This window comes from Hemicordylus capensis, chromosome 10 (genome assembly GCF_027244095.1).
Source record: "Hemicordylus capensis ecotype Gifberg chromosome 10, rHemCap1.1.pri, whole genome shotgun sequence".
In the NCBI taxonomy this organism is placed as follows: domain Eukaryota; kingdom Metazoa; phylum Chordata; class Lepidosauria; order Squamata; family Cordylidae; genus Hemicordylus; species Hemicordylus capensis.
Window position 1 is genome coordinate 14,423,884 of NC_069666.1, and position 19,880 is coordinate 14,443,763.

At 44.9% G+C, this 19,880-nt stretch overlaps 1 protein-coding gene across 2 annotated transcripts in view; it reads left to right on the forward strand.

Annotated features, from left to right (window-relative positions):
* LOC128334789 (tropomodulin-3-like) overlaps window positions 1–16,278 on the forward strand; it is a 39,010-nt gene extending 22,732 nt beyond the window's left edge. The window contains exons 5-11 of one of the 2 annotated variants that reach the window (XM_053272006.1): window positions 331–420; window positions 1,547–1,677; window positions 3,761–3,868; window positions 5,385–5,528; window positions 8,174–8,318; window positions 9,328–9,397; window positions 11,862–16,278. In XM_053272006.1, coding sequence (XP_053127981.1) covers window positions 331–420; window positions 1,547–1,677; window positions 3,761–3,868; window positions 5,385–5,528; window positions 8,174–8,318; window positions 9,328–9,383 — 674 coding nt within the window. In that variant the 3' untranslated portion in view covers window positions 9,384–9,397; window positions 11,862–16,278. The remainder of the gene's footprint in view (window positions 1–330; window positions 421–1,546; window positions 1,678–3,760; window positions 3,869–5,384; window positions 5,529–8,173; window positions 8,319–9,327; window positions 9,398–11,861) is intronic. The other variant, XM_053272007.1, reaches the window with a different exon arrangement.
* The last annotated feature ends 3,602 nt before the right edge of the window (window positions 16,279–19,880 follow it).

A 19,880-nucleotide genomic window follows, 5' to 3' on the forward strand; every position in this document is an offset into this window, starting at 1 on the left:
TGAAAGCCCCTGCGGAGTATGGCATGCAGACCGAGTCCCCAGAGGGCTCACAATCTAAACACAAACACAAGAGAGGCAGCAGCAGCACTACAAGGTGTGTTGGGGTTGAATAGGGCCACTTCTCCCCGCTGCTAAATATCAGAGAATCACCACTTTGAGCGGTGCCTCTTTGCTCAGCTAGTAGTGGGAAAATGCTCAACAATGACAACAATGGCTTGAAGCTCAAGAGATCTGGAAAATTAGATTGTGAACTTGAAGCTAAATAGGACGCTTGTCGCTTGTAAGCAGCTAGAAACGCCAAACCTGTTTTTCTCCCCTCTTTCCTGGTAGCCATCCTGGGAATGCACAACTTGATAAGCAACAGCCAGCTATGCGATATCATGGGAAGTAACAATGGCATCGGCAACGAAGGCTTTGCAAGTGAGTATTTGCACCGAAGGGCCAAAGGAAGGGTGTGTGTGTGTGTGTGTGTGTGAGTGAGAGAGAGAGAGAGAGAGAGAGAGAGAGATTGATTGATTGATTGATTGATTGATTCTTGGCCATCGAGTCACTTGGGTATTACTTTAGAAGCTGGACAAAACAGAATGAACTGGTTTTGATTCCAGCTAAACTAGCTTCTTAATGCAATCAGGTATGCATGGAGGCCCATAAAAGTTTTTTTTTTAAAGAAACTGGAAGGATAGCAGTACAGGTTGAGTAAACTTAATGCAGACATCCAAAATCCGGAATGCTCCAAAATCCGGAAACCACCACGGCGTGCACCTACAGCACCGACTCGTTGCGGCTTAGTTTTCATTACATTTACAGCTACTTGTAGTTATCGTAAATTCAATGCTTATTCGTTTTTATACTTTAAATAAAACCTAAAAAAATAAAATACAGTGTACAGTAACCTTTCGTGTTTAGACTTGGATCCCGTGCCCAAGATATCTCATTACAAATATGCAAATATTCCAAAATCTGGAAAAGTCTGAAATCCGGAACACTTCTGGCCCCAAGCAGTTCAGATAAGGGATACTCAACCTGTACTATAAAGAACATTATTGGTGATTAAGTACACTTCGGATTTTCTCTTCCAGGGCAAATAGCTGCTATTGCAGGGCAGGGATCTAGAACATGGGGAAGCTGTCTGGGCATGGGAAACCTGGATACAGGCCTTCCAAGTGCATGGTCCAGCTCAGAAGTGTACTTCTGTACCCGTGTTCCACATAACATGTGAATGACTGTACCTGTGTACAGATCTGTGCCTGTGTACATTGTCCACTCGTTGTACAAGTGTTGAACATAACATGTGAATGGGCTTCTTGTTCTCATGGATACTGGAAAATTTAAATATGAGAGCCTAGGTAGAGTGCTGTTTTCTTTTTTTACCAGCTACATTTCCATAGAACAGACTCTTCTCCAACAAAGAACTACAGAAGATAATTGGGGGGAAGTTGAATGGGAAAGTATCCTACCACCTGAGTCTGCCTTGAAGAACTAGTACTAGCATCTCTTGCCAACAACGTAAATAGATCCTTGTGACTTGTATTTCTCCTCTCTTCAGATGTCGTCAAAGGAGAAAAGATAATGCCAGTCTTTGATGAGCCACCAAACCCAACAAATGTGGAAGAGAGTTTGCAGAGGATTAAAGAGAATGATTCTCGCCTTGTTGAAGTCAACCTGAACAACATAAAGGTAACTGAGCATAGAGACGACAGAAATGGTGTTTATGAATAACATTCCAGGGTATTGTTCTGGTGATGAATGTATTACCACTTGGGTTTTTCTGACATCTGAATGTTTATAGTGGCATCTTGGTTTCCAAACTGACCCCTGTCACTCCAAATCAGGCCTGCTCAACTTTGGCCCTCCTGCAGATGTTGGCCGACAACTCCCATAATCCCTGGCTATTGGCCACTGTGGCTGAGGATTATGGGAGTTGTAGTCCAAAAACAGCTGGGAGGCCTAAGTTGAACAGGCCTGCCTAAATTCTGAGAGCCAGCGTGGTGTAGTCGTTAGAGCAGGCCTGCTCAACTTTGGCCCCCCAGCTGGTTTTGGACTACAATTCCCATAATCCCCAGCCACAGTAGCCAGGGATTATGGGAGTTGTAGGCCAACATCTGCAGGAAGGCCAAAGTTGTGCAGTTCATGTCTAAATTGAGCAGCCCTGGGTTAGAGTGTTGGACTAGGACCGGAGAAACCCGAGTTCAAATCCCTGTTCAACCATGAGCCTTACTGGGTCACTCTGGGCCAGTCACTTCTCTCTCAGCCTCACCTACCTCTCAGGGTTGTTGTGAGGATAAACATAACCATGTATAGTGCCCTGGAGGAAGAACAGGATACAAATATAGCAATACAATAAATACATACGGGGACGTATAGATTTGATTATTGGAATACAGTCTTGTGACAGACTTGTGGTGCTGGTGGTTGGTGCTGTTGTGTTTCCCTGGGATCCATCCTCCGTAGAGAGATGCTCTGGTCCCACTTCAAGACCATGCCACACTTTCAAGGTCGGCTGCCACCGGTTGAGGACTGGTTCAGAATCGCTAACCAGACTCCGATACGGCAGCAACAAATCCTAGAACTATCCAACTTGAGACTTCCTAACACAATTCATTATTAAATGTCAGTTGAAGGCTACTGTAAGACAATTCACATGGTCGTTAATTGGGTAGGACAAGCATCCCACCCAGCTTTGGAGCATGTGCATGCTCCCGGTTTTTTCATGTCTTAGTGAAAACCTAAGTAGGAGGAGGCAGGAGTGATGGTCTGAAAAAGAAGAACTGGGTAGGACAGCTTTTCCTCCTACCTCGTAAAATTCTGGGTATAAGTGTTGGGTAGGATGGTGCCTTCCTACCCAGCTCCCAGCTGTGACGATCACCCACCTCCTACGTTTTTGCTAGCACACAAATGAAAATTGGGAGCGTGCATAGCTTCTGAAGCTGGGTAGGACACAGGGGCAGTGTTCCCTCCAACAGAGATTCCCCAGATATTGTTGACTACAACTCCCAGAATCCCCAGCAGCAATGGCTTCTGCTTGGGGATTCTGGGAGTTGTAGTCAACAACATCTGGGAATCTCTGCTAGAGGGAAAACTGCTCTTGTCCTTTTCTGGCACACAGGCCTCAGAGGGCTTAGGGGAGAAATGGGTCTTCTGTCATTTGCACTGGGATGTAAAGAGGGTAAGAAATGGGGCGGGGAAGCCCTCTCCTTCTGCTCAGAAAGGATTTCTGCTTTTTCTTACCTTCTCAAACATGGCAGTGGAAATGAGATCTCTGGGGAGGAGATCTGTGTGGCGCTGGATGTTCTGCTCGCCAGAGGCCTGTGGCCACTCGCCATTGGCAAGCTGGCAAGTGGATCTGTAGATACCTGGTAGGACACTTGTCCTACCCAATTAGCTGGTCTTGTGGTAGCAAGCATGACTTGTCCCCTAGCTAAGCAGGGTCCACCCTGGTTGCATATGAAAGGGAGACTAGAAGTGTGATCACTGTAAGATATTCCCCACAGGGGATGGAGCCGCTCTGGGAAGAGCAGAAGGTTCCAGGTTCCCTCCCTGGAAACATCTCCAAGATAGGGCTGAGAGAGATTCCTGCCTGTAACTTTGGAGAAGCCGCTGCCAGTCTGTGAAGACAATGCTGAGCAAGATACACCAATGGTCTGACTCAGTATATGGCAGCTTCCTATGCTCCTGTGTTCCAACTTTGTGAATGGCCTCTGTGTGTTTCAGTAATCACACTTTCAGTGAGTAGTAATGATGCCTTTGGTCTTCATTTCAGAACATTCCCATCCCAACGCTGAAAGAATTTGCCAAGGCCCTGGAAACAAATACTTGCGTGAAGAGCTTCAGCCTTGCAGCTACCCGAAGCAACGACCCTGTCGCAGTTGTAAGTGAGCCACCAGATTTTGCAAATGGATGCTTTAACCTTCAGTGGCCGGTCATGGGAGGAGCCAGTGAGACTGACAGCCATTGAAAACACTTCTTGTTAAAACTTGTTAATGCAGGGAACTGGGTGGAGAGTCAGCAGCGAGCATGAATTGCACCCCTTTTGCTAAGCAGGGTTCTCTCTGGTTTGCATTTGGATGGGTGACTACATATGAACACTGTAAGATATTCCCCTTAGGGGATCGGGCCATAGCTCAGTGGGAAAGCATCTGCTGGCATGCAGAAGGTCCCAAATTCAGTCCCTGGCATCTCCAAGATAAGGCTGGGAGAGACTCCTTCCTGAAACCTTGGCAAGCTGCTGCTAGTCAGTGTAGATGGTACTGAGATAGATGGACCAATGGTCTGACTCTGTACTGTATAAGGTAGCTTCCTTTGTTCCTATGAACTGGAATTCTTCCGGTTCATAGGAACATAGACTGCCTTATACTGAGAAATACCTTTTGATTGGATCTTGGTTTGACAAGATTGGGGATCTTGCAATTCAATATAAATGGTCACAACGTATCAAGGTAGCCAGAAATCCTACCCATATTGATGTTTTGCTGGTAACATGGTTACCATTTTTGGGTTGTGTTGACAGAAGTTGGATTAACTATAAGAGATCAGAAAGACTATAGGCTATTTATATTTTGTAAGACTGTTTAAAAATCTGGGTTTGTTTATGAATCTAAGAACTCATTTGATCTGATTAAGATCTAATGGAATAAACACTGCTCTGGGCTCCTTGGAGGAAGACTGAGATGTAAATAAAAATTAGAGCTATAAAATAAAGAGATATAAATAAGATATAACTTATAAAATAAAAATAAATAAGAATTTATTTATACAAATAAATAAGAATTTATTTATACAGATAATTAAGATATAAAATAAAAATTACATGGAATTTAAGCACACACACACACATAAACTTAGTGCAATTTTTCTTTATTTTATTTATCTTGCCTTTGTAACATTTTTAAATTTGACTAATTGAAGAATGACTAAGCAATCTTGTATATCTTTTTGTACATCTTAATTATATTTGTATTTCTTTCTTGAAAAAATAAATAATTTTAACAACATTAAAGATGGTACATTAAACTGAAAAGTACCTACAGAATGATTAATTTTCTGAGCCAAGTCTTTATTCTTTATTCTTGTTCTGTACAGAACAAGTCTAGCCAACATGAGGCTTTCCAGCTATGGCTGGGGATGATGGGAGTTGTAGTCCGACAACAACTGGAGAGCCTCTTATTGGCCTGGCCAGGCCTGGCTGGATTCTGACTAGTGTGCCCTGTAAGAGGGATTCCCAGATGTTGTTGACTACAACTACCATATTCCCCTGCCAACGGCCATTGCAGCTGGGGCTTATGGGAGTTGTAGTCAACAAAATCTGCAAATCCCTCTTACAAGGAACACTGATTCTGTCTGGCTTCCGTTCCCTTTGATTTCATTGGCGCTTCTTGCATTTCAAGGCATTTGCGGAGATGCTGAAAGTGAACAAATCGCTGAAGAGTCTCAACCTCGAGTCCAACTTCATCACCGGGGCAGGCATGCTGGCTCTGATCGATGCCCTCAAAGAGAACGACACCCTGACTGAGATCAAAATCGACAACCAGGTAACGTCGACTTCTTTCCGACCTCTGGGCGCAGCACAGGAGTGGCAGGCCTGGGAGAGCAGTTCTCTGAGCTTGCGGGCGGCTGGTTCGTTTTGCTTCACAAATTGCTGCCCAGCCCCACTGCCTGGCCAGCTGGAGAAGCCACTGCTAGTCTGTGTAGACCAGGGGTTCTCAACATCGGATCCCCAGAAGTTATTGGACTTCAACTCCCATAATCCCCAACCAAAGGCTACTGGGGCTGGAGATTATGGGAGTTGAAGTCCAAAAACATCTGGGGACCCAACGTTGAGAACCCCTGGTGTAGACAATGCTGAGCTGGATAGACCAATGGTCTGACTCAGGATAAGGCAGCTTCCTAGATTCCTTTGGAGTTGTGTATAACAGTTGGATGTGAGGAACAGTCTTCATTAGCAGAGCATGCATTCAGGACTGTTAATCTTCCCGAAAACTTTTTTTAAAAAACACCAACTACTTCAACATGCACTTAAGAGGAGATGCACTAAGCAATTACTGGCTCTCAGATCAGTCTCACATGGCCATCTTACAAGGGGAATAATTGCTGTGAATAAAAATAGCTTTGTGTGTGTTTTGTTTTGTTTTGTCTTTAAAAAGCATTTATATATTCATTTTGACAGTTGAGATGGGCTGTGTTTTTCAGGCACTACCCACTGGCAAAACTGTCAGTATAGGCCTGCAGTAGAAAATTAACTACTATGATGACGAATATCTATATACCGCTCTTCAGTCCAAGTTCACAAAGCAATTTACATAGGAAAATGTCAATACATTTTACATGTATTTATGTAAAGGAAAGGTAAAGTGTGCCATCAAGTTGATATCGACTCCTGGTACCCACAGAGCCCTGTGGTTTTCTTTTAGTAGAACACAGGAGGGATTTACCATTGCCTCCTCCCATGCAGTATGAGACGATGCCTTTCAGCATCTTCCTATATCACTGCTACCCGATATAGGCGTTTCCCATAGTCTGGGAAACACACCAGCGGGGATTTGAACCGGCAACCTTCTGCTTGTTAGTCAAGCATTTCCCCGCTGAGCCACATAAGGTGACCTACATAAATAAGGTGGTCCCCTGTCCCCAAAGGGCTCACAGTTTCAAAAGCAACATAAGGCAGATACCAGCAACGTCCACTGGAGGGATGTTGTGCTGTGGTTGGATAGGGCCAGTTGCTTTCCCCCTGCTAAATGTAAGAGAATCACCACTTTGAAAGTCGCCTCATTAAATTTAACACATTTATTACTGCTCTTAATGAAAATGGAAAAACTCAAACATTGCCTCAAGGTTTAGTAGCTGTCGTGAGTTGTCTACTTGAGCCAGAAGTTTCCAGATGGTGTTCCTCCCCACTGTTTCTTTGCCAGTAAAGAATTCTAAATACAGGAGGAACAGGGGCCCCCAAAGATGCAACATCGCATCTGCTGTGCCCTCTGCCTCACCCATCTAGCATCAGGCTTCCCATTTCAGTACGGCCAGTGCTACTCCTAGCTAAGCAAGGCATGTCTTATGGTAGCGGGCATGAATTGCCCCTGTTTGCTAAGCAGGGTTCCCCTTGATTTGCATATGGATGGGTGACTACAGGGAAGTGCTGTCTGCCGAAATATATTCCCATTAGGGGATGAGGCCATAACTCAGTGGGAGAACATCTGCTTTGCACTCCAAAGGTCCCAGGTTCGATTTTTGGCAGCCTCTGGCATCTCCAGGTGGGGCTGGGAGAGACTGGAAACAGAGGAAGCTGTAATATACTGAGTCAGACAATTGCTCCATCTCGCTCAGTATTGTCTTCACAGACTGGCAGCAGTTTCTCCAAGGCTGCAGGCAGGAGTCTCTCTCAGCCCTATCTTGGAGATGCTGCCAGGGAGGGAACATGGAACCTTCTGCTCTTCCAAGAGAGGCTTCATCCCCAAAGGTGAATATCTTACAAGGCCAACACATGTAGTTTCCCATTCAAATACAGACCAGGGTGGATCCTGCTTAGCAAAGGGGACGATTCATGCCTGCTACCACCAGACCAGTTCTCCTCCTTTAAGCTTCCAGGCTCCTGCCCAGTGTCCCCTCTAGCAGGGATTCCCAGATGTTGTTCACTACAACTCCCAGGATCCCCAGCTGCAATGGCCTTTGGCTGGGGATTCTGGGAGTTGTAGTCAACAACATCTGGGAATCCCTGTTAGAGGGAGCACTGCTCCTGCCTGAAAGCTTGTAGAGCTACTGCCAGACAGTGTAGACTAGGGATTCGGTCCCCAGATGTTACTGGACTTCAGCTCTCATAACCCCCACCCCCAGTGGCCTTTGGTTGGGAATCATGGGAGTTGATCTCCAGTAACATCTGGGGACCCAACGTTGAGAATCCCTGGTGTAGACCATACTGAGCTGGATGGACCAAGGATGTGAATATGTATTAGGTTGCTTCCTATGTAACCCTAGGCTAGGCTGCCCAGCCTCAGCCCCCTTGCCGAGGTTGAACTACAACTCCCATCCTCCCTGGCTGTTGGCCTCTGTGGCTGGCCATGATGGGAGTTGTAGTCTAAAAACAGCTGGAGGCAGCCCCGTCCTTGTCAAGGCTGCCAGTTTGGAGGAACGTTGCTTTCCCGACCTGAGGTTTGCACCTTGTCCTGTTGGCTCCTTCTGACAGAGGCAGCAGTTGGGGACACTGGTCGAGATGGAGATTGCAAAGATGCTTGAAGAGAACCCCAAGATCCTTAAATTTGGCTATCGCTTCATGCAGCAGGGCCCACGGACCCGAGCAGCAGCCGCAATCACGAAAAGCAACGACTTAGGTAAGGTGCTTCTGTTGAGTGACGTACGGAAGGGAAAGGGCATTACTGTGAGCCTGCTGGTTACTTTGCATTCCCATGAGAATATGTGAATACTCTTGAAACATTAGTGGTGGTGGTGTTCGTGGTGTTCTGAAACTCCTGCTGCCTAAGCAGATTTCTGCTCCAAAGGCACAATGCCATGAATGCTGGTTGATCAGCAAAACCACAGCTGTGAGACTATGGAATTTAAATGTGAATTCCGTCGCTTTGGGAAGTGATATTATCTGCCAACCATTAGCTAGACGGTGTGTTAGGATTTTCAAAACTGCAGCTTAATTTTCTCCTCTTTGCCCCTTGGCTCAATTCAGACATTACACCATGGCTCCGACTGGCAAACCAGAATAGGAAATCGGTGGTCTGAAGCAGGGTTAGCAACTGTGGTTCGTGCTAACCAGGGTTTGGCACAATGTCTGAACTGACAAGACATAGTTATGGCCAGTGCCTCACTTCCAGAAACCTTAGGGAGACAAGAGTAAACTTTGTGGCGCTGATTGCCAAGAAGACGGAAAACACACTCGGAGCTCTAAACCATGGTTTGTTTGTTTGTATGTATGTTCTGAAATCTCAAATCATGTTTGGGGGATCTAAACTATGGTTAGAGCAAATCATCGACTAGCATGATGTTAGAATGGCTCCATTGTCAGCCCCATTGTCAGACTGTATTCTCATTGTAGTCCTTGGCTGAGAATAATTGCAGTTAACTCCTTGATTAAAGCTACTTACACAGCCACTATTATATAATAGGTTGGAGGCATCTGTGGGAAGAAGAGGAAAAGGTATAACAAAAGGTCTAGAATTGTGGGTGGAATAAATAGACCTCTTTACTTTCTCCATCAAATGGCCTTTCTGCTCATCTTAAACATTACTCTATTTTTTCACAAATTCCAGCAGTTGTATTTCATTGCTGGGAAACCTACTTTTTTTTTTAATCATCTATTGATATCTTGCTTTTTCTCTCTTGCTTTCCTAGTCTGGCGTTTAAGAGTAAAACTTTCAGCAAACATCCTTTCATCTCTTCAGCCTTGAATCTTCTGAAGCAGGTTATTGGGTTCTGAGCACCTCAAAAAAACAAAACAACCTCCCCCTTGAATATATCCTATCCTTGCCTCTATATGTTTCCTCTAACATACATGTGTGCATCTTTCCTCCTGTGTTTTTATATTGCTCTATCCTGCATGCCTGTCTGTCTTTGATCTTGTTTTTTTAATTCTTTTTTCCAGAGGCCTTGGGATTTTATTTCTAATTGCATGACCAGCTAGGAACATTAAAATTTGTACCAAAACACTGTAAGGCAGGTATAGGAAACCTTGGCTCTCCAGCTATTGCTGAACTACAATTCCCATCATCCCCAGCCACAATACATTGTTATTGGAGATTATGGGAGTTGTAGAGTTGGAGAGCCAGAGTTGACTACCCCTACTGTAAGGGGTTCTTAAGCTTGGGTACCCAGATGTTGTTGGACGATAATATCTGTCATCCAGAGCTACAACAGCCAAAGCCCATGATGGGAGTTGTAGTCCAACCTCTGGGAACCCAAGTTTGCAAACTTCTGGTGTACAGCTTTTTCTAGAACCATTTTAGTGTTGGTGATAAAATGTATCATGGAAGTTGCTGATACAGGGCTGACAACAGAGTAATGAAGTGCTCAAAACACGTTATTAACATATTTATCTAAGCCAGGGCTGCTCAACTCTGGCCCTCCTGCAGATGTTGGCCTACAACTCCCATAATCCCTGGCTATTGGCCACTGTGGCTGGGGATTATGGAAGCTGATGTCCAAAAACAGCGGGGGGGGGGCAACGTTGAGCAGGCCTGATCTAAGGCAAAGAACTAATTAGAAGTGATGGACCGCATACGAGAGCAGGCTGTAGAGCTCAATAGCAAAGGGCCTGCTGACGTGCCGAAGGTCCCAGCTTCAGTCCTACCTCAGAAAAACTAATCTTGTGGGTTTATTAATCTCAAAAACGAGACCAGCAACATGCCCCTTGAATTCTTCTCTGGCTCAAATTTATTATAATTTTTATTATATATATATATATACCACCTGACATAGACATCTCTAGGCAGTGTACAAAGTTTAAAACATAGCAAATGTAAAAGTTAAAATTCACAAATAGTAAAAACCATCTCAGTAGATAAAAACATATTAAAAATTTAAAATCCTTGCCTTAGGTTTTCAGTGTTCTGAATAATGCTTTGCTCTCAGTATAATGGGCTGGTGTTTTTCCTGGCTTAAGAAGCTTGCACAGTAACTTTCCCAAACTATTTACTAGAGTGCTGAGTCTGAATGTTTTGATCTCCTCCAGTGGTGGCTCTGTGGAATAATATGTGTTTGTAACTTATCCAAAGGGCCAATAACTTTATGTGCAAGATCAACAGTTTAATCCTTGATTATCAAATTAGCTGGGTTTTGGCACAAATCCTTCCTTTCCAATGCTTGTGTGGCTTTTAAACCAAACAAGAAACAAAGGCTTGTTTCTTGGAGTGGTTTTAATAGTGTGTTTATGTTTGAACATCCCACCCCAGACATGGATGCCAAGGTTAGCAGCTTGCTGGGCTTTTATGTTCTGGCGTTTTTGCAGTGTGTGAAGGTGCTGCTGCTATAGCCAGCCCAGACCTGGCTTTGAGACAGAGATAACCCAGAGCTTGTTGGTTTTAAAAATAGAAAAGTGCAGGAAGGATAACCGCATGAACAGGCTGCTGACCAGGAAAGCTCTGTGTATTATTTATTTATTTATTCATTCAATTTCTATACCGCCCTTCCAAAGATGGCTTAGGGTGGTTTACACAGAGAAATAATACATAAAGGCGGTATTATTATAATTGCCCTTATAATACATAAAGGCAACTAGAACCAAGTGTGCATCAAAAGGGTCTGTGGTTTTTTTAATTCTTTGACCACGGCAACCCTCCCACTACCCAATTGCAAGCTGCTTTTCAAGTTTAGCAAGCTTTTATCTCCCATTCAAATGCAAACTAGGGTGGACCCTGCTTAGCAAAGGGCACAAGTCATGTTTGCTCCCACAATAACAGCTCTCCTCTATTAGACCAATTCTCCTCTGTATGGGGTTGGACAAGTGTCCTACCCCATTTCAGGAGCTCCATGTGCTCCCGTTTTGTGATCACGTGCTTATAAAATGCAAGGTAAGACGTGGGGGAAGTGATCATCCATGAGGCTCGCGCCAGGTAGGGCTTTTCCTCCTACTTCACTAAACAGCTGGGTACAGCTGCTGGGTAGGACAGATCCCTCCTCCTAACCTGGATGGGTTCTGCAGGCTATCGCTTCCTCTGCCCGCCTACCTTCCCTCTTTTGAGCATGAAAAGTACTGTGTGATTTGACAAACGGTAGAGAAAAAGATCATAGCCCCACTGGATGAGAGATCTACCCACATGGTTCTCTGGATCATGACCACTGCTGTTTGATGACTCCAGCTGTTATTGTTCCTTGTACTTCTGGACTACACAAAGTAACTGAAGCATGTTTTCTTTCTTACGGACACACAGTTCGCAAGAGACGAGTGGAAGGAGACCACCAGTAAATCTTCCTGCCGACAGACATGCACAGCAGAGAGAATTCGGAGCTCCTTGAGGTGTATCTGCTTAGCCTTTGGCAATCTTGAGACTTCTTTTGACTTGGGGTAGAAGGGAAAAGACTGGAATTGCCATTCCTCTTTTGAATTTTGTCTCTTTGTAATGTTATATTGATATGTATGGTATCTAACATCTATATGTTTGAGACGTGGTCAACACATCTGCCCAAGGTCAATTCTTGAAAACACTTTTAATTCCAGACTTGGGTCTGTGTCTTCCACACACAAAAAGTTAAATAACCATTGTAAAATCTGTGGAGTCACTGTCCAATAGGCAATTTATTATCACTAGGCAAATGGTGAAAGCCAAAGTAGGGTTCAGGTTTTCAGGGAACTTGGAGTCCTTGGGAGGCTTCGTACGATGGCCGCCGGGTAAGGAGGTCAGGGCCATGTCGGTAAAATGGCGGGAACCGAGACCTCGTGTCGAACGAATCTGCCCAAGTCTGGTTCCTGCACCGCATTACCGACATTCTCCAAACTTCTGCCCGACTTCTGTAACCAGGAATCCAAGTTGAGCAGGCCAGATTGAGAGAATGTCAGTAATGTGACTTGAGCAGCTTCATCATACGCCCGTCGGGAGTGTGCACTCCTAGTTCCCGTGATCGTACCTACAGTTCCCAACTTCCTTACTCGGTAGTGATTGTGTGAAGCTCCCCCTTTATTTAAGCATCGGGACTTTGTGTATAGTTTGAAAACGATGTTTTAGAGAGAAAAGGGATTCTGTACACGGAACAAAGGACTCCGATACTTCCTTCGTCCACTTTGAGTGGTGGTGGTGAGTGGTCACGACTTCTCACAGTTCCTCTGTTCGTCTTTAGTCTGCTTTGAACATTTTGGAATGCTTTCTTGATTCAGAGATTAAGCTTGAAACTTCTTTTTATAAGAGAAGGATTATTCCACTTTATGGGCTGCTTCCGCTCTTTTACCTCCTGGAGGTAAGCTAAGCCGACTAAAAACAACCAAACGGATATATGGGTGCCTTAAGTAAACCTTGCAGCATTTGTCATGCATGCTATTTTGCGTAGCTTCTTATTCTGTTAACTGGCCGAATGCGACATTTCAGCACTTTTTGCCCCGTTACGTCTGAACTGGATGTATTTATAGACTTGTTTTTGGTTTTGGCAGCACAGTGTTGGTTTCTGTTCCTTGGTGAGATGAGAAGACTGTTTAAATGTCTATGGCAGCCCATCGGATCTATGGCTCTCAGGTGACATGGGACATATCAGCCTCATTTTTCAGCCCGTCAGGTGCATGATAAGCCCTGTCTGGATGAGCTGTGATACGTGGCTACCATATTGATCCTGGGACTGTGAGGCTTTTGACAGATGTGGCGTAGCAAATTTTCTAGAAGCAAGGGCCTTATGTTCTGCAATGCCACTAATGTGCGGGAAGAAATTGTCTTAGACATGGGATGCAGCAGACTATTCCCAAGTGAAATCCAGAGTTTTAAAATATGTCTTGATCAAATGCACTTGACCGAATTAACACACCTTCCTTAGAGGTTGAAACGAACAGGATGACACCAGAACATATAATCTGAGCTTGGCAGCCACTGTGAAAGAAGGCGCACATAACAGAGCGGCACAACTTCATCCCTCCTGCAGATGTTGACCACACTTCCCATCATCACTGACTATCAGCCACTGTGACTGGGGATAATGGGAGTTGTCGTCCAAAAATAACGGGAGAGCCAACATTGTGTAGCCCTGTGTTGGAGTCACCACTACATGAATGTCTACCACTGATTTATAGCTCCCCCAGTTTCACATGGTGTTCTATATTGGGCACAAGCCATCATGCTGGTCCTATAAACCACACAGAAGCAAATAGGTGGACTGCACCAGTGTTATAGATGGGTCAGGATTCACAGAGCTACTTCCAACTCATGTTAAGTGCAGAATTCTGTCTTCAGAAAAACTAAGCAACAACCCTCCTTCCATTTCAAACATCACTCTGTTTGGGTTTTCTGTTTATACGATTGCAAAATGTTTTGTCTCTGCTACTTGATGAGCACTGAACTAAACAGCATAGAGCAGCAGATCAGATCAGCTCACAGACATTTTTCTTAGAAGTTGCATATGTTTTAATGGTCCCTTGATACCCAGCTTTGGTCTATTCCCCGCCCCCGCCCTCCTAAATCTCTCTCTTCAGATAAGGATTGTGACTGTAGACATCTAATTGGAAGTCAGTTTCATTAAAATCTTCCAAGTCAGTGCATTTTGGATTGAGGCAAAAGTTGTGGTTTGCAAATGGCTAGGTTTGATATTATATATTTAACTCCCATAATCTGTATGTAAGGGCTGAATCTTGCACCTGCGTACTCATGTGCCCAAGTCTCACTGAAATCCCACTTGGGCAGGATTGCTCCCTACATATCTCTTTCACAGGTGGTGCTATGCTAATTCACCAAAGTGTGAGGGATGCTTGTACTGTATTATCCTGCCTGAAACCAGGAGTAAGATGATTCACCTGAGTGCTGCTATTGCACGACTCAGGTTAATTTCAGCGTGGCTTGAGCAGAAGTTCACATATGCCACCTTGGAACCCACAAATGCAGCACAACAGCACTCCTGGGTGAATGGTTTTTAATGATTATAGTGCCTAATACTACTTTAGAGTTGTCAAAAAAAGGATCGGTAAACGACCTCCTCTCTTCTGGAGGAGACTGCATTGTCAGCTGGGTTGGTTTGTGTTTCCTGAGCAGATTCTGGGTAAATTGATGTCACAAGTATTAGTATGATACTTTCAGTAACTGATGAAATAATTAAGGTGAAACCTTCTTATGGTGGTCTGAGCATCTATTAGCACACACATTGCTTAGTGGCCTACACAGAAACTGGTGTCTAATTTGCAGCAGTCCAGTGATCATCGCTGGAGAGAAGGAGGCATTCTCTCCTCTCAGCACCTGGTTGACCACAGAGTAAATCAGCCGCATCTTTAACCATGGCAAGAGGCGTTGAAGAGGGCTTGCTCTTCTTTAAAAAAAAAATCTGATAGGCCTCTACACGAGCAGAACAGTGTTCCTTCTAACAGGGATTCCCAGTTGTTGACTACAACTCCCAGGACCTCCAGCTGCAATGGCTTTTGCTTGGGGATTCTGGGAGTTGTAGTCAACAACATCTGGGAATCCCTGTCAGAGGGGACACTGGAGCAGGAGCGTCTGCAGCCTTTGGATTATCTGGCCACGTTACTGGCACCGCTCACATTTTCTTCCCTCTTGAATTTTCGAGGAAATTATCCTTTGGGGTCACTTCCTGCCACATTCTGGGGGTGAGGGGCATGGCTATTGACCTAAGCAAGCCTCCAGGAACACTCTCAGTTCTTCTTCAGGCGCCACTGAAGTTGCTGCTGCCTCAGAGGCACAGTAGAACCCGGGGTGAAAAGATTGAACAAAAGATTGAAAGTAAATGAATAAAACCTTTGTGGAGGGGCTTAATGATATGGCTCAAGTCAACGATTCTAGCTATGAAGCTGCCCCTCCAAGTTATGCAGAAGGGCAGGTGAAACGGAGAGGTTTTAACCATTGCTGGTTCTCCTTCTGAACTGTTCAGGAACTATAATGCAAAGTGGTTTTTCTGGCTCTGAATGCATACAGGTCAGGTTGGCACAAGCTGGGTTGATGTTGGTAACTGGGAGTGTATGCTCCCAACAGTCATGATGTCTGAACCCACATGAGTCCAGTTCCCTTGCTGGATTTCCACATTTATCCTGACTTTGTCACCCGGCTTCAGATCTTGGTGATAGAAGTCCAGGAGAATCTCGAATCCAGCACAGGAACTGGAATTGGGCAGCTTCCAATGTCTTGCCCACTGTAAGCGCACGTTCCCAGTTACCCACACTTGCCCACCTCACTGATTTGCAGATCGTGCAAACTTGCCCACTGAGAAATCAAGTGTGCTAAGCTTACTTTTAAGGGCATACACGATGTGACCTTGCATATAATGATCAAGGAATAAACACAACACTGGGCCTGTTCTTAAAGAAGTGAAGCTTTTGTGCATTTTTACAGTCTATTAGTCCTTGGGGGAAATTGCTTTTTGTTTGAAATATGCACTTATCCTGTAAAATAATTAACCTCCAGCTTTTATTGATTGTCTTAGGGTCCGCATCTTAAGATCCAGAATAGAATGTTTCCGTACTATACTTCAGAATAATGTGCTTACACTTATACTGTTTACAAATGTTATCTTCTCTTATTTTTGATACAAATAATACCGTTTGCAAGCTACAGATTTTTGTTGTTGTTGATGTTTCTGTTGAAGAGACATGAATTACATCAGAATGCCAGCACTGTATGCTGCCGTTTATTGTAATAAACATATCCAAACGAGTCTCTTTCATAGTATTATTGCCACAAAAGTACATAAGAAATACATTTCTGAGTAAACCAACTGCAATGAGACTCTTTTTAGCTTAGAGTCTAATTGTGTAAGTTCCCAGGCGGGCCTGAGAGAGAGAGAGAGAGAGAGAGAGAGAGAGAGAGAGAGAGAGAGAGAGAGAGACATGGGGGTATCTCGGATCTAAGAAAGGGGTAGAATTGGCCCAGTTGTAGGGCAAACTTGCGATATCACCTGCTCTGAAATGGCTGCAGGATCTCGCTCCTCTGCGACAGCTTGGTTGGAAGGTTATTATTATGTATGTATTCATTCAATTTCAATACCGCCCTTCCAAAAATGACTCAGGGCAGTTTACACAGAGAAATAACAAACAAATAAGGTGGATCCCTGTCCCCAAAGGGCTCACATTCTAAAAAGAAACATAAGACACACACCAGCAACAGCCACTGGAAGAATGCTGTGCTGGGGTTGGATAGGGTCAGTGACTCTCCCCCTGCTAAATAAAGAGAATCACCATGTCAAAAGGTGCCTCTTTGCCAAGTTAGCAGGGGTTAGTAGAGGAAAGGGTGCAAGGAAGGCTGGATGGGTTGGCAAAAGGACCGATCTGGAAAGGGGCACGAAAAGCTAGACACTGCCCAGCGGCGTATAGGCAAATGAGCAGCAGATGACAAAAGTGATTCTAAGGTGTCTGTGGATTGAGAGAGCAAAAGGCATACTCAGTGGACTCCCAAGTAAGAGGCACAAGGGAGCACACTGGCTCATGGAAGTAGGGATACCTGTATCCAAATGCATATCCTGGGGCAGAATTCCTCTTGCCCTTTCCTTCAGCTTGGAAATGCCAGGAGGAACCTGCATGGAAGGCAGTGTTGCTGATTGCTCTTCCTGGGTGTAACAATGTGTGGATTGCCGAGGCACGCCCAGGCTGATTGTCATGAAAACTAAGAGTACACCAATGCACAACAAAAATGTCCTCCTGGACAAACTACCCAGTAATCCAATCAGTATTTTTAATAGGAGCATCTCCAGGTTTATATCGCTGGCTCAGCCCTTTTGAGATGGGGAGAGAATTGCCTTCACTACATTATCTGTGTCTCCCTACTAAGTTAACTGGCCCATTAACTTGTTGCTATCCATTGTGGAAGGAGGAGGAAGTTAAGGCAGTTCACTCTGAGTGCAGGGTAGTGTTGGCTGGAACATAGGAAGCTGCCATATACTGAGTCCAACTCGGGTCTCCCCAGTCCTAGTCCAGCACTCTATGACCCCAGGCTGGATCTCAGCATACCCATTCCCAGGCCTTAGCATGTAAGCAGTCACAGAATCTCAGCAGCACTACACTATCAGCACTCTATGTCATCGAGTCACAAAACAGAAGATTTTAACTTTGCATAGAGTGGCGGGGGGGGAGACTCCCCCCATTCCTAGTCTCAAAGATCCATGGCCTGGCTTTGTGGTAGGGTGCAGCACTGCAGGGATCCCAGGGGAAAAAAACCCCACTTTGTACACTATTAGCATGTAGTGATCAGCCAGAGTCCACCAGAAGTCTTGACTGACAGACTGGTGAACTCCAGGGCTCAGCCAATCAGCACACCAGGTGGGTGGGACCTAGAGAAGGAGAGTTTCTTTGTTAGAAGATGGCTGGGGTTGCAGAGGCGGACATGTGGCCATGAGAACCGGCTGCAGGAAATACCTCTGCAGGTTCCTGGGAAGCCAAGAGGGCAGGAAGCTTGAATTCCCATCCAGAATTTGGTGAGTTCAAGACAAAGGAAGCCAGGCCTTTGGCTTTGGGGAGTTCAGTCTAAGGAAAGTTTGTTTAGTCAGATTTTGCATTAGATTTTGTTTTCTTTTGTGTGCACTTTGTATATCCCTGGTGAAGGTAAAGTGTGCCATTGAGTCTGTGTCGACTCCTGGCTCCCACAGAGCCCTGTGGTTGTCTTTGGTAGAATACAGGAGAAGTTTACCATTGCCTCCTCCCATGCAGCATGAGATTATGCCTTTCAGCATCTTCCTATATCACTGCTGCCCGATATAGGTGTTTCCCATAGTCTGGGGAACATACCAGCGGGGATTCAAACTGGCAACTGGTCTACTGTGTTCTACCCAGGTTTGGGAGCTGTGTGTGCTCCCATTTTCTCTGTGTGTGTGGAAGCAAGGTAAGAGGAAAACCTGGGTAGAAGTGTTTGTGTGGGAGCGTGGTAGGAGGGAAAGCTAGCCAGCTTTTCCTCCCACCTTGCTTCCACACAATCACTTCTATCCAGCTTTTCCTCCCACCTTGCTGCCACAAAACCAAAAACTGGGAGCACATGTAGCTCCCAAACCCGGGTAGAACAAGGTTTTTTATTGTGTGAATGATCTCAAAACGTTGCAAGCCTGTTCTTTTTGCTACAATGGGCTCACTTGGCTACCGCCTCTGGAAAGTGTTAATGTGCATAACCCTTCTTACTACGTGTCTATTGTTATTTATGTATGACAAAAATATCTCACTTGAATGTTGGCTGAGGGTATGTTTTAGAAAACACAAAGAACTGAGGCTAAATCGTTACACCAAGAAAAAGATCAAATATAATTGTTTTAAAGGGAAAGTCCTTTCCGTCCCCTTGTGTTTTGGAAAACACTCAAAAAGAAGGGATGAAGATGAACAACATGCACTATTTTAAACATGCTTACTTTTTCCACATAGCATAGTACAGCTAATTGGTCGAATATTTTAAGACATAGAAGCTAAACAAAGATAGCAGAGGAAAATGAAACTGGCAAGCAACCAGTTGGAATCCAGAAATATGAGCGAGGGCCATGAGTTCTTCTCCCTACTGAGAGGAGAGCTGGTCTGGTGGTAGCAAGCATCAATTGTCCCCTTTGCTAAGCAGGGTCCACCCTGGTTTGCATTTGAATGGGAGACATGTGAGCACTGTAAGGAATGGAGCCGCTGTGGGAAGAGCATTTGCATGCAGAAGGTTCCAAGTTCAGTCTCTGTCAGCATCTCCAAGATAGGGCTGAGAGAGAGAGAGACTCCTGCCTGCGAACTGGGAGAAGCCGCTGCCAGTCTGGGTAGACAATCCTGAGCTAGATAGACCAATGGTCTGACTCAGTATATGGCAACCTCCTATGTTCCTATGTTTGCAGTCAGCCGCGACCCAAGACAGTTTAAAACCCTTATAGGAGTCCGTCAATCAGTTTAGATCAGGGCTGCACCACTGTGGCATCCCAGCTGTTGCTGGACTTCAGTTCCCATCATCCCTGGCTCTTGGCCACTGTGGCTGGGGGAGATGGGAGTTTGTGTTAAATAGCTATTGTTAACTAGGCAGAGAGCCAAAGTTCTGCAGCACCAATTTAGAGTGGAGTGGGGATTGTAATCTATAAATCTATATACTATTTCTGAAAGTGTTGAGATTTGGGATCCTTGTGGACGGATAACTGGAGCGCTGCAGGCAAGTGGGAATACAAGTACAATGAACATTTAAATGCTGCTTTTCAACAAAAGTTCCCCAAGCGGTTTGTTTATACACACACACACACACACACGGCTCCCTGTCCGCGAAGGGTCCACAACCTAAAAACAAAACAAAACAAAACCATAAGAGACACACCAGCAATAGGTG